Source organism: Oreochromis aureus, linkage group 13 (assembly GCF_013358895.1).
Source record: "Oreochromis aureus strain Israel breed Guangdong linkage group 13, ZZ_aureus, whole genome shotgun sequence".
Lineage (NCBI taxonomy): Eukaryota > Metazoa > Chordata > Actinopteri > Cichliformes > Cichlidae > Oreochromis > Oreochromis aureus.
This window is the reverse complement of record NC_052954.1, coordinates 34,650,084-34,663,144: the sequence shown is the minus strand read 5'-3', so window position 1 is coordinate 34,663,144 and position 13,061 is coordinate 34,650,084. Positions and strand designations below refer to the sequence as shown.

The 13,061-nt window shown below is 43.8% G+C and overlaps 1 protein-coding gene across 3 annotated transcripts in view; it reads left to right on the top strand.

Moving 5' to 3' along the window:
* The window catches only part of psda (pleckstrin and Sec7 domain containing a), a 62,676-nt gene that overhangs the window by 9,454 nt on the left and 40,161 nt on the right, over positions 1-13,061 (top strand). For 2 of the 3 annotated variants that reach the window (XM_031730302.2, XM_031730301.2), the window contains 2 exons: positions 7,034-9,576; positions 9,969-10,071. In XM_031730302.2, the coding sequence (XP_031586162.2) occupies positions 7,192-9,576; positions 9,969-10,071 (2,488 nt within the window). In that variant the 5' untranslated portion in view covers positions 7,034-7,191. The remainder of the gene's footprint in view (positions 1-7,033; positions 9,577-9,968; positions 10,072-13,061) is intronic. The other variant, XM_031730304.2, reaches the window with a different exon arrangement.

The following is a 13,061-nucleotide window of genomic DNA, read 5'->3' as shown; positions in this document are numbered from 1 at the left end:
AGTAAATCCGGAGTTATGATAATATATATAAGCCACGCTTTTTACTAAATACTGTCGTCACGTTTTTGTGTGTGTGTGTTTTAAGCGTTTTCTAAGGACAGCGTGAAAACAGGAAAGAAAGGAAAAAAGCCATCTCTTTCCTATCGGTGGAAAAATGCACCATGTCGACCAATTTTTAAAAAAAAAGTCAACACATAAGATTTGGTTGTTTAGGAAGAGGGGAGAGTTTTGGGAGTGACGGTAACGGCAGCGAGACAGAGCGAGCGAGTGAGAGAGAGGGAGAGAGAGAGAGAGAGAGAGTTTTTAGATGTGGGAGATTTGTGACGTTTAGTGTGGAGTGTATACTTAGTGTGTTGTCTTGTGTAGTTGTTCTGTTGTGTAGTCGTTTTGTTTTGTGTGTCAGTGAGGGCACTAATGAATGTCACTAAGGCACATTTGCAACGTAAACACTGTCACTAAGTAGAAAACCAGCGGAGTGATACACCTGCTGTTGTCAGGCCTGCAGGTTAGTCCCTGTGCTCTTCTGTCTTTTGGTGGACAAACTTATTTTTACTGGCGCACATCATTTGTGGGGCATCTTATTGCGACACCTGATTGTTCTCTCATTTTAGTTTTAGTAATATTTTTAAATGGTTGTACAAAATGAAAGAAACGGCATTTTTAGATAAATAGTTGTATATGTTTACAAAAGTACAATTTATATTTACATTTCAAGTTATAAAAATTTACTCAACATGTCTGTGTTTTGTTTTTTTTACAGTAAAAAATACTACTAGGATTTTAAGTTCTTTGTGTGATTTCAGATCAGTAATACTAATGCAGTATGTCAGTGACAAAAAACAACTAAATTCAGTTGAGCTGAAAAGATACCAAACAAGGCAAGGGGGGGAAACTAAATGAAACAATTTGAGGGTGAAATACAAACGTAAACTCAAAAGGAGTCAAAAATGGCCGCTTGTATTTCAGACCTCAGAGATCCAACAAATCATGAAAAATTAGGTTTAAATTTTTGTTCATGACAGTGCAGATTTCTGACATTTTGTGTAATTTAAGCTGTAACAATGTGATTGTTTTCTAACAAAAAACAGTGAAACTTAAGTTAGACGTGTGTTTGTAAATGAACTGCCCCATGTTGTGTAGCTTTCTGGATTTCATACTTATTGGGCTCCATATTTATTTATTATACAGGCTGTACAGTACATAACATCAAAACTCACATGTTTTATGTAACTAAAGTGTGTAATTATGTGGGCTACAGACAATAATTAAGTTATAGACTATATTTATATGAAAAACATGTATATTTACTGGATTTGAATTATTTTAACCATATGTAACCACCTGCATATGTGTTTGAAAAAAAAGGCTTTGATTTTGCCACCCCATTTGATTTCTTTGCCACCCTAAAAAAATTTCTCTAGATCCGCCCCTGCCTCTGACGGCTGTAAATGCCTCTGATCACGCTGCTGAGTCGCCCTCCTCGCCCTAAAGCGTCATTTCTGCTCTTCGTTCATCACAGAGAAATGTCTTCCTGCTCTACAGTTTGAAGTGGATTTGATGAGTTTGGCCTGTTTTCCTGCTCATGGTGAACGTGTTTTAATAATGAGCTCAAACTGATCGGAACACTCAGTTTTTTCTACTCCTGGATTTATATGATGTCATAGAGAGTGGGTATCTTTGTATGGTCATCTCGGGGACCAAAGGATTCACCCACTGAGTTGGTAGACATTGTGGAATTTCCACAGATTCATCTCAGAGGTCTGCAGGTATAGATGTAGATGTGATTAAAGTTCTTATTTTAAAAGGAGGCTTAAAAACACTTAGCTCCACTGATGGCTCCGCCCACCAGACCTCTGAACGAGCGCCATGGTAATTCTCACCGTGGATGCTTCTGTTCAGCCTGATTTAAGTAGCAGGCCACCACTTTTAAAAATCTCTGCTCTCAGACCTCCGGTTAGTGAGGGGCAGCCAATCAGGAGAGGCGAGGAAGCGCCAAGTTAAGACAAAGAAGGATTACTTTGAACGATGAATCATGGTAAGCTGCTGTGGTAGGAGCTAGAAACGAGCCGACAGGTCGCCTTGTTGTTTCTGAGAGGAGACGCACGCTGACTCGCATCTCAGCACCAACATCTGCTTTACATCCGGCGTGCTGCTCGTGCTCGTGCACGCCACCGTGGCGCACGCTGTAAACGTCAGTCAGCAGAATAACAAAGTTCAGGTTCTTTGTTCTGGATCTAATCGAGATCAGGAGATCAGAGCAGCAACACTTTGCGTGTGTGTGTGTGTGTGTGTGTGTGTGTGTGTGTGTGTGTGTGTGTGTGTGTGTGTTAGTCATTTCCTGTGACAGAAACCAGCAAAACTGGTTTTTAAGACGTTTCACACCCCCACACGAGATGGAATCTTTATCAGCGCGAACAAGGCGCACGATTGCAGGACGAACACGCACACGTGTGAGCCCAGCTGAGGACGCGCTGGATCACACACTCTGTGATAAACTCGTTGACGCTTTCCTGTGGCTGCTTCATAATTACTGATGGCAGAGCTGCGGCTGTCCTGGATGGAAGACGCTTGGAGCTGCAGGTGAACGCCGACGGCACTGAAAGGGACCGAAATGACCTTTCGACCCTCGGCTCAGCACGGCTCAGCACGTCTCACGCCCTGCAGCTGAGGGCGGTCAGCTTGTCAAACGTCTGTGTGCCACTGTTTCCTGCAGCCTCTTGTGTTTTCATGTGACCTCTCCTCATGATCTAAACTGCTGACCTACATCAGCGAGCCGCACAGCAGCTCAGATTTACTGTAAAATGTAGAACAGGCGAGCGGAGACGACACAGATAGGAGCTGTAAATAGCCGAGAATAGAAGCAAGAGCGGCCTCGGTGAGGTGGTTAAATGGAGTGTGATGGAAAGAGTGGGCTGTGTAAAACACGCCGCTCTGCTCAGACGCTCCTCCGGGCACGCTCAGGAGAAGCTGTCACAGAGGTCACGGTGTGACTGCCGACTCCTCACCTGAACACCTGACGAGCTGCTTCTGCTCCTCCCATTAATAGATGAGCCAAACTCGCGTGTCAGTCGCAGCCTGCTCGCCCCGTTGGAGGACGGCCAAGGGCATGAGAGCACATGTCGATACCAGAGAAGTGAGAAGGGCAGCAGCTTGTCTTTCTCAGCAGTCACTGATAAAGAGCCACACTGCACAGCAAACACCTTCCTCACCCCGGGCTTTGATCGAAGGTTTCACTCCCAAAATCTCCCTCAAGCCACGCAGAGCCTCCTCACCCCTCAGCTCCTGTTTAGTCACAGTGACGTGCCGCACATCATCCTCACCGACCGACCAAACAAGTCCATGTAAACTTTAAGACTTTTACTTTTTCACTTCAAAGCGCTTCAGACATTCACTCCTTCCTTCTATGATGAGCAGTAATCCTGTGACTGCTATAAACACTCACTTTATCACAGCGTCTTTCTTCTTGTGGATCTTTATAACATCATAGAGAGGGGATACCCCTAATATGGTCATTTCAGAAGCTCCACCCACGTGCTGTTGAAACATGGGGGTGGGGGGGTGGGTAAACGCCGTATGATATACAGAACCTAAAATCATGTGAAGCTGCTGTGGTCGAATCCACATTTGGTGCCTCTGTAACCAAACTGTGAGCCAGAACCTAGAACCCCTCCAAGGTTCCCTCAGAACCTCCTGAAGGACTGAAACCATGAGCGTTTGGCGACTGTCTCCCTCGGAGTCGGGCTGGTGCACACTGGAGGGAGGAGCTGTCGTTTTGACAGCGTTGTTTTCATTTTTATGTCCCTGAGTTCATGCTAGATAAAATCTCCTGTCGTGTTGCTCTCTGCCGGGTCTCCTTTTTGTGGGCCAGGTGTTCCTTGAAAAATACATTTTGATCTCAAAGAAATGCTTCTAACATAAAGGATATATATATATATATATATATATATATATATATATATATATATATATATATATATATATATATATATATATATATATATGTATGTATGTATATATATGTATGTATGTATATGTATGTATGTATGTATATATATGTATGTATGTATATATATGTATGTATGTATATATATGTATGTATGTATATATATGTATGTATGTACAGTTAAGCCCAAAATTATTCATACCCCTGGCAAATTTTGACTTAAAGTTACTTTTATTCAACTAGCAAGTTATTTTTTGACTGGAAATGACACAGGCGTCTCACAAAAGATAATAAGATGATGTACAAGACGCATAATTGTGGAAAAAAAATATTTCTCAGCTTTTATTTACATTTGAGCAAAAAGTATCATGTCCAGAATTATTCATACCCTTTACAAACTGTCACAGTCTCTGGGAAAATCCAAAGTTCCATACCATTCCAAATAGTCAAAGCTGTTCTAAAGCATCCCAATTACCCTGATTAATTGGAAATAGCTGTTTTGATCAACTCAACAGGTGAAAAACAGCAGCTCTCTGCAGGTGGTCTGTGGACAGTCATGGCTAAGACAAAGGAACTCAGTGAGGACCTGCAGCTGTGCATTGTGGCTGCTCACAAGTGAGGAATGGGCTACAAGGCCATATCCAAATGTTTTCAAGTTCCAGTGGCCACAGTGCAAAGTATTATTAAAAATACAAGACGTTCCGCACTGTGGAAAATCTCAGAGGACGTTGTCGGAAGCCAAAAGCGACACCTGTGCTGGCCAGGAGGATAGTGAGAGAGGTGAAAAAGAATCCAAGGATCACCACCAAGGCCATTCTGGTGAATCTGGGCTCTGCTGGTGGCAATGTCTCAAGCCAGACAGTCCAACGGACACTGTTGGGTTCCACGGATGCAGACCAAGGAAAACGCCACTTCTCCAGGCACTTCTAAGGCATGCCAAAGCTCATTTGGCCTTTGCAAATGCTCATCTGGACAAAGAAGAAGGTTTCTGGTCTTCAGTGTTATGGTCAGATGAAACAAAAATTGAATTATTTGGTCACAATGATGTTGGCATCATTGTGATCATTTGGCATAAAAATGGAGAAGCCTTCAACCCAAAGAACACCATCCCCACTGTCAAACATGGTGGTGGGAACCTAATGCTTTGGGGGTGTTTTTTAGCCAATGGACCATGGAACCTAATCACAGTAAACAGCACCATGAAAAAGAGCAATACATGAAGATTCTCAACAACAACATCAGGCAGTCTGCAGAAAAACTTGGCCTTGGGAACCAGTGGACATTTTAGCACGACAATAACCCAAAACATACAGCAAACGTGGTGAAGAAATGGTTAGCAGACAACACCAGTAACGTTTTGCAGTGGCCTAGCCAGAGTCCTGACTTGAATCCAATTGAGAATCTGTGGAGGGAGCTAAAGATCAGGGTGATGGCAAGAAGACCCTCCAACCTGAAAGATTTGGAGCTCATTGCTAAAGATGAATGGGCAAAATGCCTGTGGAGACATGCAGAAAGCTGGTCTGCAATTATAGGAAGCGTTTGATTGCTGTAATAGCCAATAAAGGCTTTTTTTCTATTGATTATTGAGAAGGGTATGAATAATTCTGGACATGATACTTTTTGCTAAAATATAAATAAAACCTGAGAAATATTTTTTTTCCACAATGATGCCTCTTGTACATCATCTTATTATCTTTGGGGAGACACCTGTGTCATTTCTGCTCAAAAAAGAACTTGCATATTGAACAAAAGTAACTTTAAGTCAATATTTGGCAGGGGTATGAATAATTATGGGCTTAACTGTATATATATGTATGTATGTATATATATATATATATATGTATATATATATATATATATGTATGTATATATATATATATATATATATATATATATATATATATATATATATATATATATATATATATATATATATATATATATATATATATATATATATATATATATATATATATATATATATATATATATATATATATATATATATATATATATATATATATATATATATATATATATATATATATATATATATATATATATATATATATATATATATATATATATATATATATATATATATATATATATGTATATATATATATATATGTATATTTTTTAAGAAAGAAATAAGAAGTGTGAGAGTTATCAGAAAATGTCCCGCTCTGATTTTTTTCCTGACATTGTCATCAGCGTTCCTGTGGTTGCTTTCATGACCACTTTATTCCAACACGACAACATTAGATTACAATAAACTCATAATACACATAATTTCATAACTGTTCTCATCCAGTTTCCACACATTCACCTTCGTAGCCCTAACCCACACTGTGGGGTTGGACTCTGTCTCTGATGACTAAAACATGAGGGCTTTGGTTTCTAGCAGTGAACCAGTCTGAGGACACTGTGACCTAAATACAGGATTGGGTGAGAACTGATGAAGCGTGAGGTCAAACATGATCACCAGCCTGAAGCTGTGCAGTTAATGGGGTGGAAGGCTTCTTTCTGTCACACTTTACATGTAAATTTCATGTGGTACAGTCGAAACCATATGATTGGTAGCTTCTAGTGACATCTACAACTGTTTTAGTTACATAATAACTACTTCCTGTTGATGATGATCATTCTGCGATGTTCCTAAAACATTCACTCAGGAAAAGCCTCAAATTCAGTTTGTTTGTATTTGAAATGCCAACCTGAATGGACTTTGTTTGGAAAAGATCATTTTTTCAGTCTGAGTTTTAGGAATGCTAGCTGTCATTAACCTCTTAACATCCACTTGGTCACTGTGGACCAATCCAGACTTGGAGGTAAGGGTTTGGATTATGCCAAAACAAATCCTAATTGCCCCTTGGGGATAAATAAAGTCTCTCTGATTCTGAAAATCCAACCCTGCAGAGGTTGGCCTAGTGGGTGGTTAAGAGGTTGAAGTGGGTGATTTGATATCGTGAGAAAATGTAAGGTTTAAAACAGCAGAGCTTAAACGATCAAACCTTTATGGATTCAATGTTTGTAGAGGATAAGCTGGAATATTAACTGTGAACTCTCTGTCTGTGTTTCTTGCTGCAGGTCAAAGAGAAGATGTGCAGCTGGAGGATGGAACTGGTACCCCAGTCCTGCCCCTCACCAAAGACTAGATGAATTCTATGCTGGGCACCAACAAGTCTAAGGACCCTTTGGACTTTTAGCACAGGTCCACAGCAGGGAACACTAAAGGAAGGGCAGACATGTCCCAGGCTGGTAAGGTCCTCCACCTGTACGTCGAGGTGAGGTCTGTTGCTGAGGAGGAAGGTAAGGTGCCGGTCCGAGGAGATGATGGTTGCAGTCATCTGATGCTTCAATGTCCAGATGTTCTCCCTCACTCTCAGAGGAGCTCTGCCTACTCCAGCCGTAACCCCAGTCCGGATCTCTCTCCGATACAGCACCACATGGGGGGCGAGAACCACAGCTTGCCTCTCTCAAAGACCTCCTCCAGGCAGTCGGTCAACTTCCAGTTCCAGAACTCTCCCTCTGCAGGGTCGAACACACAGCTTCACCAAAAAGATGCACTGCATGACAGTTTTGGGCAGTTACTTGAAGTCCTTACACCGGGAATGACCGCTCCACGCCACCACGGCTCACTTGGACACGTCAGTTCCTCAGACACGGATCCGTACCAGAGGAGGGTGTTTATCTCGCCATCATCAACATCCTCTGGGAGGCTGACTGTGCCCTCCACACCAGTCAGCGGTCGCAGGCACTGCGAGGTCCCAGGGGTGGAGGGCGATGAGGGGAGGAAATCTGTGGTGTCGTTTAGCTACATAGAGAAAGCAAACGTTCACAACACGGCCGCCCGCCGAAATTCTCTGTCCCAAAATGAGCCGGACAGTCCTTTCAAGGAAATGGGAAGCGGGAAGGTGCTGCCCGCTCACCTTCGGAAGAGGCTCAGCGATCCAATGTCATACAACGGTCACCTGTCACAGAGCCACGCCTGCCCAGCTCAGAGTCCAGCCCCGCGGGGCTCACCTTACCTGCAGAGAGCTGACCTGGACTCAGTGGCCAGAGGTGCCACCTACAGGGCCCCTGAGGAGTTTGGATCTCCAGAGCTTAAGCGCAGATTTGGAGGTCACCGATTTGAGAACAGCAGCCCCTCCCTGCCTCGGCATTATCAGCCTTCTCGCTGCCGGTCCTGGGGGGGCTCACCTGACCTGCCCCGCAGCACCCTCACCCTGCCATGGAAGACCCAGCTCATGGAACTGGACAGGACCCTCTCCCGTAGTCCAGTGAACGGATTACCCAGAAGTCCCGCCTCCAACCATCTGTGTGCCCACACTAGCTACTGGTCTTACTCTGCAGATCCAGCCACTAAACTGCACTCCAATGGCCCGACACCGAGCAAACCCAGGCCGTGGATGGGAGACGAGAGCCCCAGACAGTCGAGTAAATTTCACCCACCGTTACCTGCAGGGAGACCCACAGACATCCAGCATGAGGTTCAAACTAGCGTATTACCTGCCAGCACTTCCTGCACACCTGGGACCACTCCTCACTGTGCTAATAACACCTATAATGTTAACACTACCAACACCAGCCAAAAAGCCACAGACGGGCTAGGCAGCAGCTCAAGCAATAAACTGAATTTAACCAGCAGGAGTCCCTACAGGTTGTCCCGCTGCAGCAGCAGAGCGAGTGATGCAGCCAGCGATGTCAGCGGCAGGAGGAGTGCCTCCCCATCCTCAAACCTCGATGTGGCTTCCAAGTTAGCTCTGGAGGCCAGCAGACTTTCCAGCATTTTTGCAGAGAGACGAACTCCGTCTCCGACTCCTCCTGAGTCTTTCCGGCCCGAGAGTCCCAAGACTGCACGGCCATCCCTGAAAGAATCACAACCGTACGCCACCCTTTATGGACGGAGCTCCCCTGAGACTTTACAGGTGGATGCCTGGAACCACAGTCAAAAAAATGACAAGGCAGTACCTCACACTAAACCAGGACGAATTTCCCCTGTCTCGTCACAGAAAGGCCTCTCCTCACCAGCATCTCCAGCCATGCCTGCTAGATTGTACTGTGCAGCTGCCTCTCAGTCACCTGAACTGGACCCACGGCAGAAACGGAACGCATCATCGAGTAAGGACACGTCCTCCCTGCACCGCTACCAGCCGCCACAGTACACCGGAGACCGCAGGTCACCCGGCATGGAGCGCAGGCAGTACGATCACCTGTCTGAGAGATCACCCAGAGACAGCCCTGAAATCACCAGGAAACCTCTCTCCAGACCGAACGTGGAAGCTTTGCCTGTGAGCTGGACCTCCAGGCAGCAGGAGTGGATGGAGGACAGGAGCGAACTCAAAGAAAACTACAGTCAGGCACCTCCCAGAGTTTACGTTTCACACAAAGACGAGAGTCGTGAAAAGGATGGAGGCGAAAAAGGGGTGAAGACATCGGGGCAGGAGCAGCAGAGGCTGGGTGTGGGCATGACCAAGGATCAGACAGAGGAGGTCCAGGACCACAGCGGCGGTGCCGGGCCGTCCTCTCAGAGCTCCAGTGGAGTGACGGGGAGCCTGAGGGACAGTCTGTCCCCGGAGACCTCGAGCCAGTCGAGCCACGATACAGCAGACGGTGGCTCGGGGATGCAGGTCGGATGGATGGGAGGGGGCTGAGGGTGTGGTTGTGTAAGAGGAGGTCATCAAGTAGAGTGTGTGTTAAGTCTTCTTCACCTCGACTGCAATAAATCGATAATGAAAGCAAAGTAAAGCTCCAGCTGTGACTTTGATTCAGTGACTTGTCTTTGTTTCCGTCACACACGGTTTCCTCCCGCTGTGCTGGGCGCTGAAACGGGACCGCCTTAACATTTAAATAATGATGATGATGATTTTGCTTTAGACTATCACAGCAATTAAAACACAAAGAACCAGCTCAAACTCTGCTTCTCTTTAATGTGTCGGCGAACGGCACGTATCCACCGCACCGCTGCTTCCTTCACGTGTTTATAAACACATGTAAACATGCTACTTCCTGTCCATTTCAGTCAGACGTCGGATCAGCGACAGCTCTGTCCTCCAGGTCGCAGAAGATCGCCCAGGCCAAGTGGGAGTTCCTGTTCGGAAGCCAGAAGAGCTGCTGCAGTAAAGGTGCGGTAGGCAGTTCCTACGTGACCTTTGACCTCAGGTCCAACACCGCGGACCAAATGCACATAAACTCTATCAGAAAGAAGACGTTTCTGTCCACGTTGGGTCCAAACTCTGTGTTTCTCAGTATGGACGTGTACTCGTGTTTATGTTAGCAGCCGCACATTATTATAAACTCTAACATCTGTAAATGTCAGATTTATTTTAGTGCGTCACAATCGTAGGACTCGTTACAGACACACGACGCTCCACAAATGTATTCTTAGATTTTCATCAATAATTCACTCAGTCAGCCAATTTCATCTCTTTAAGTACAACAGCAGCTTTTATGAGTTCAGAGTTTCTCAGAGTATGAACTGGAATATTAAGCAGGTGGGAGCATGAGCGCCGACACCTGGACAGGTTAAAACAGTAGTGTTGGTGGAGGTCACCTGCTGAGTGACGGTGTTGGTGGGCTTTCTGTGAAGCAGGCGAGGCGTCTGCAGGTAAATACCAGTGTTGATGGCGGCTCTTTACTAATGACTGTTTGTGAAGCTCAGACGTGTGTGTGTGTTTCTGGCATCATACTGTAAATGTTACAGCATATATAATTTAACCACAGCCCTTAAGTGAAGCCACACCCACCTCTTCGTGTGCTCGTAGATACTGCAGCAGGTAAATACGACCTTACAGGCTTTGTATTCTTCAAACAAATCTGACATAGTAGCACAGGTGTGCACAGAGGCAGCAGCAACAGTGTGTAATGATGATCTGGAGTCTGTTTGCAGCAGGTTAAAGGGCCGTTCTGTCTTTTCTCTGCTGCTGTGGCGTAAACACGGAGCTCCCAGAGTTCCCAGCGTTTTCTAAGCCAATTAGCCGAAGCTGCAGCTTAACGTAAGCTCAAAGGGGTTTTACAGAGAGTACAACTCTGCTCACAGGTGCTGCTACACATCACCGCTCACTTCCTGTTCTTCATGTCCTCACTTAAAACTGGGCGTCAGCCCTAAACGACACAGAACCGAGTCTTAAAGTTTCTGCTGGTGTGCTCTGAGCTGGAGCTCTGATCGTGTCGACGTAACTCTGAGCTCAGAGGAAAAGCTTTCATGGAACTCTGTGAAATGTCTTCTTCTGTCCTGTTTGTTCAACAGGTAACGTCACTGTAGAGTGTTTGCTATTGATATTGATAAAGTCAAGTCTCAACATGGAACACAGTTTATCTGCAGTCCTTTTCTGTATAAACTGATCCAATTTATACAATAACTTTGTGTAATTTAATCAATGATCTAAACTGTCCTCTAATTTGTTTGCACTTGTACGTAGTGAAATATCAGACACTGGTCCAAATCCAGGGTTCTAGTGCTGGTTCCTGGTTCCTCTACATTAAACTTTATTCACACTATGATCCATCAAAGTTTCATGAGGATATCTGCTGGACTCACAAACACCTTATCATTCATCACCGATCGAGGAGCGCAGGAACAACCCCAGGGTTCTCTTCAGCACTGTAACCAGGCTGACAAACAGTCAGAGCTCTGTTGAGCCAACCATCCCTTTAACGCTAACTAGTAATGACTTCATGAACTTCTTCACACTTAAAATTTGAACCATTAGAGAAAAATAAATAGCCATCCAACAGGCGTATCAATAGGTACAGCTACTTTTAACACTACTGATGTTTACTCTGGACTCTGAGTTAACTTCAATAATTAATTCCTCCAAACCATCAACATGTCTTTTAGACCCCATTCCTACAAAACTGCTCAAAGAAGTCCTGCCATTAATTAATGCTTCAATCTTAAATCTGATCAACCTATCTCTAATAATCGGCTATGTACCACAGGCCTTCAAGCTGGCTGTAGTTAAACCTTTACTTAAAAAGCATCTCTAGACCCAGCTGTCTTAGCTAATTATAGGCCAATCTCCAACCTTCCTTTCATATCAAACATCCTTGAAAGAGTAGTTGTAAAAATTAGATCTCTGCCTCTTTTAAACAGCATGTCTGTATCCTGTAACTGGTTTGGGGTGAGCAAAGGAAGACCGGATATAGAACCTCGTTCTGAGGTTACTTCCAGTTAAAATTAGAGATGGCACGATACCACTTTTTTTTTGTCCGATACCGATACCGATATCATAAATTTGGATATCTGCCGATACCGATATGAATCCGATATAGTGTGTTTTTTAATCAATAAAACTGTTTTTTTAATATCTTGCTGCATTTTGTATAAGTTCATCCTCAAGTTTAAATAAACAACAACACTAAAGCTATTCTGTTATACCTGTATGTAAAAAATACACTGCACCCAAAATATTTCATAGTTCAGCAACACTGATCAATCTAATAAACTTAAACCTGCTCCATCCTCCCTATTCTGGTATTTTAAAGAGTACTTAGCAGAAATATTAAGCAACCTAACTAATAGGGTTGCAAACTCCCAGCAAAAAAAATAGGGAACCACCCCCCACCCTCCACCTCATGATGCTTAATCGATGTAATCAACTTTAATTTGATGCAGGGTGAAAAAAAAATGCACAGAAATAAATTATTTTTCAAGAATAATTAAATAGATTCAACATCTTTCTTCAACAGAATTGCAGACTGCACAGATGGTATCTTTCCAAAGGAATAAGTACTATAGCTTACTAGGGTATATTAGACTTAACAGTTACTATATACAGTAATGGACTTCTATACATTTTACATCAGATTAAAACTTTGGGTGTAAGATTCAGATAATTATTTATTAAAAGCTACATATTTTAAATGAGAATAAGAAAGAAAAGTATGTCTTTGTGCCCCTTTTCCCTGTTCATGCCCTATCGGCCCCCTGGCTACACTTTGCTAGATCCGCCCCTGCACAGTTACCAGCCGTCAGCTACGTGAAAAGGATCCTGGTGTAGAAAGTAATATTAAATACATTCTAACAACAGCTTATCAAGCTTAAACGTGCTGCTGTTGTTCAGCCGCTGGTTTCCTCTTTCTGGTGCAAAGTGGGCCAAAAACAAAGAAGAGA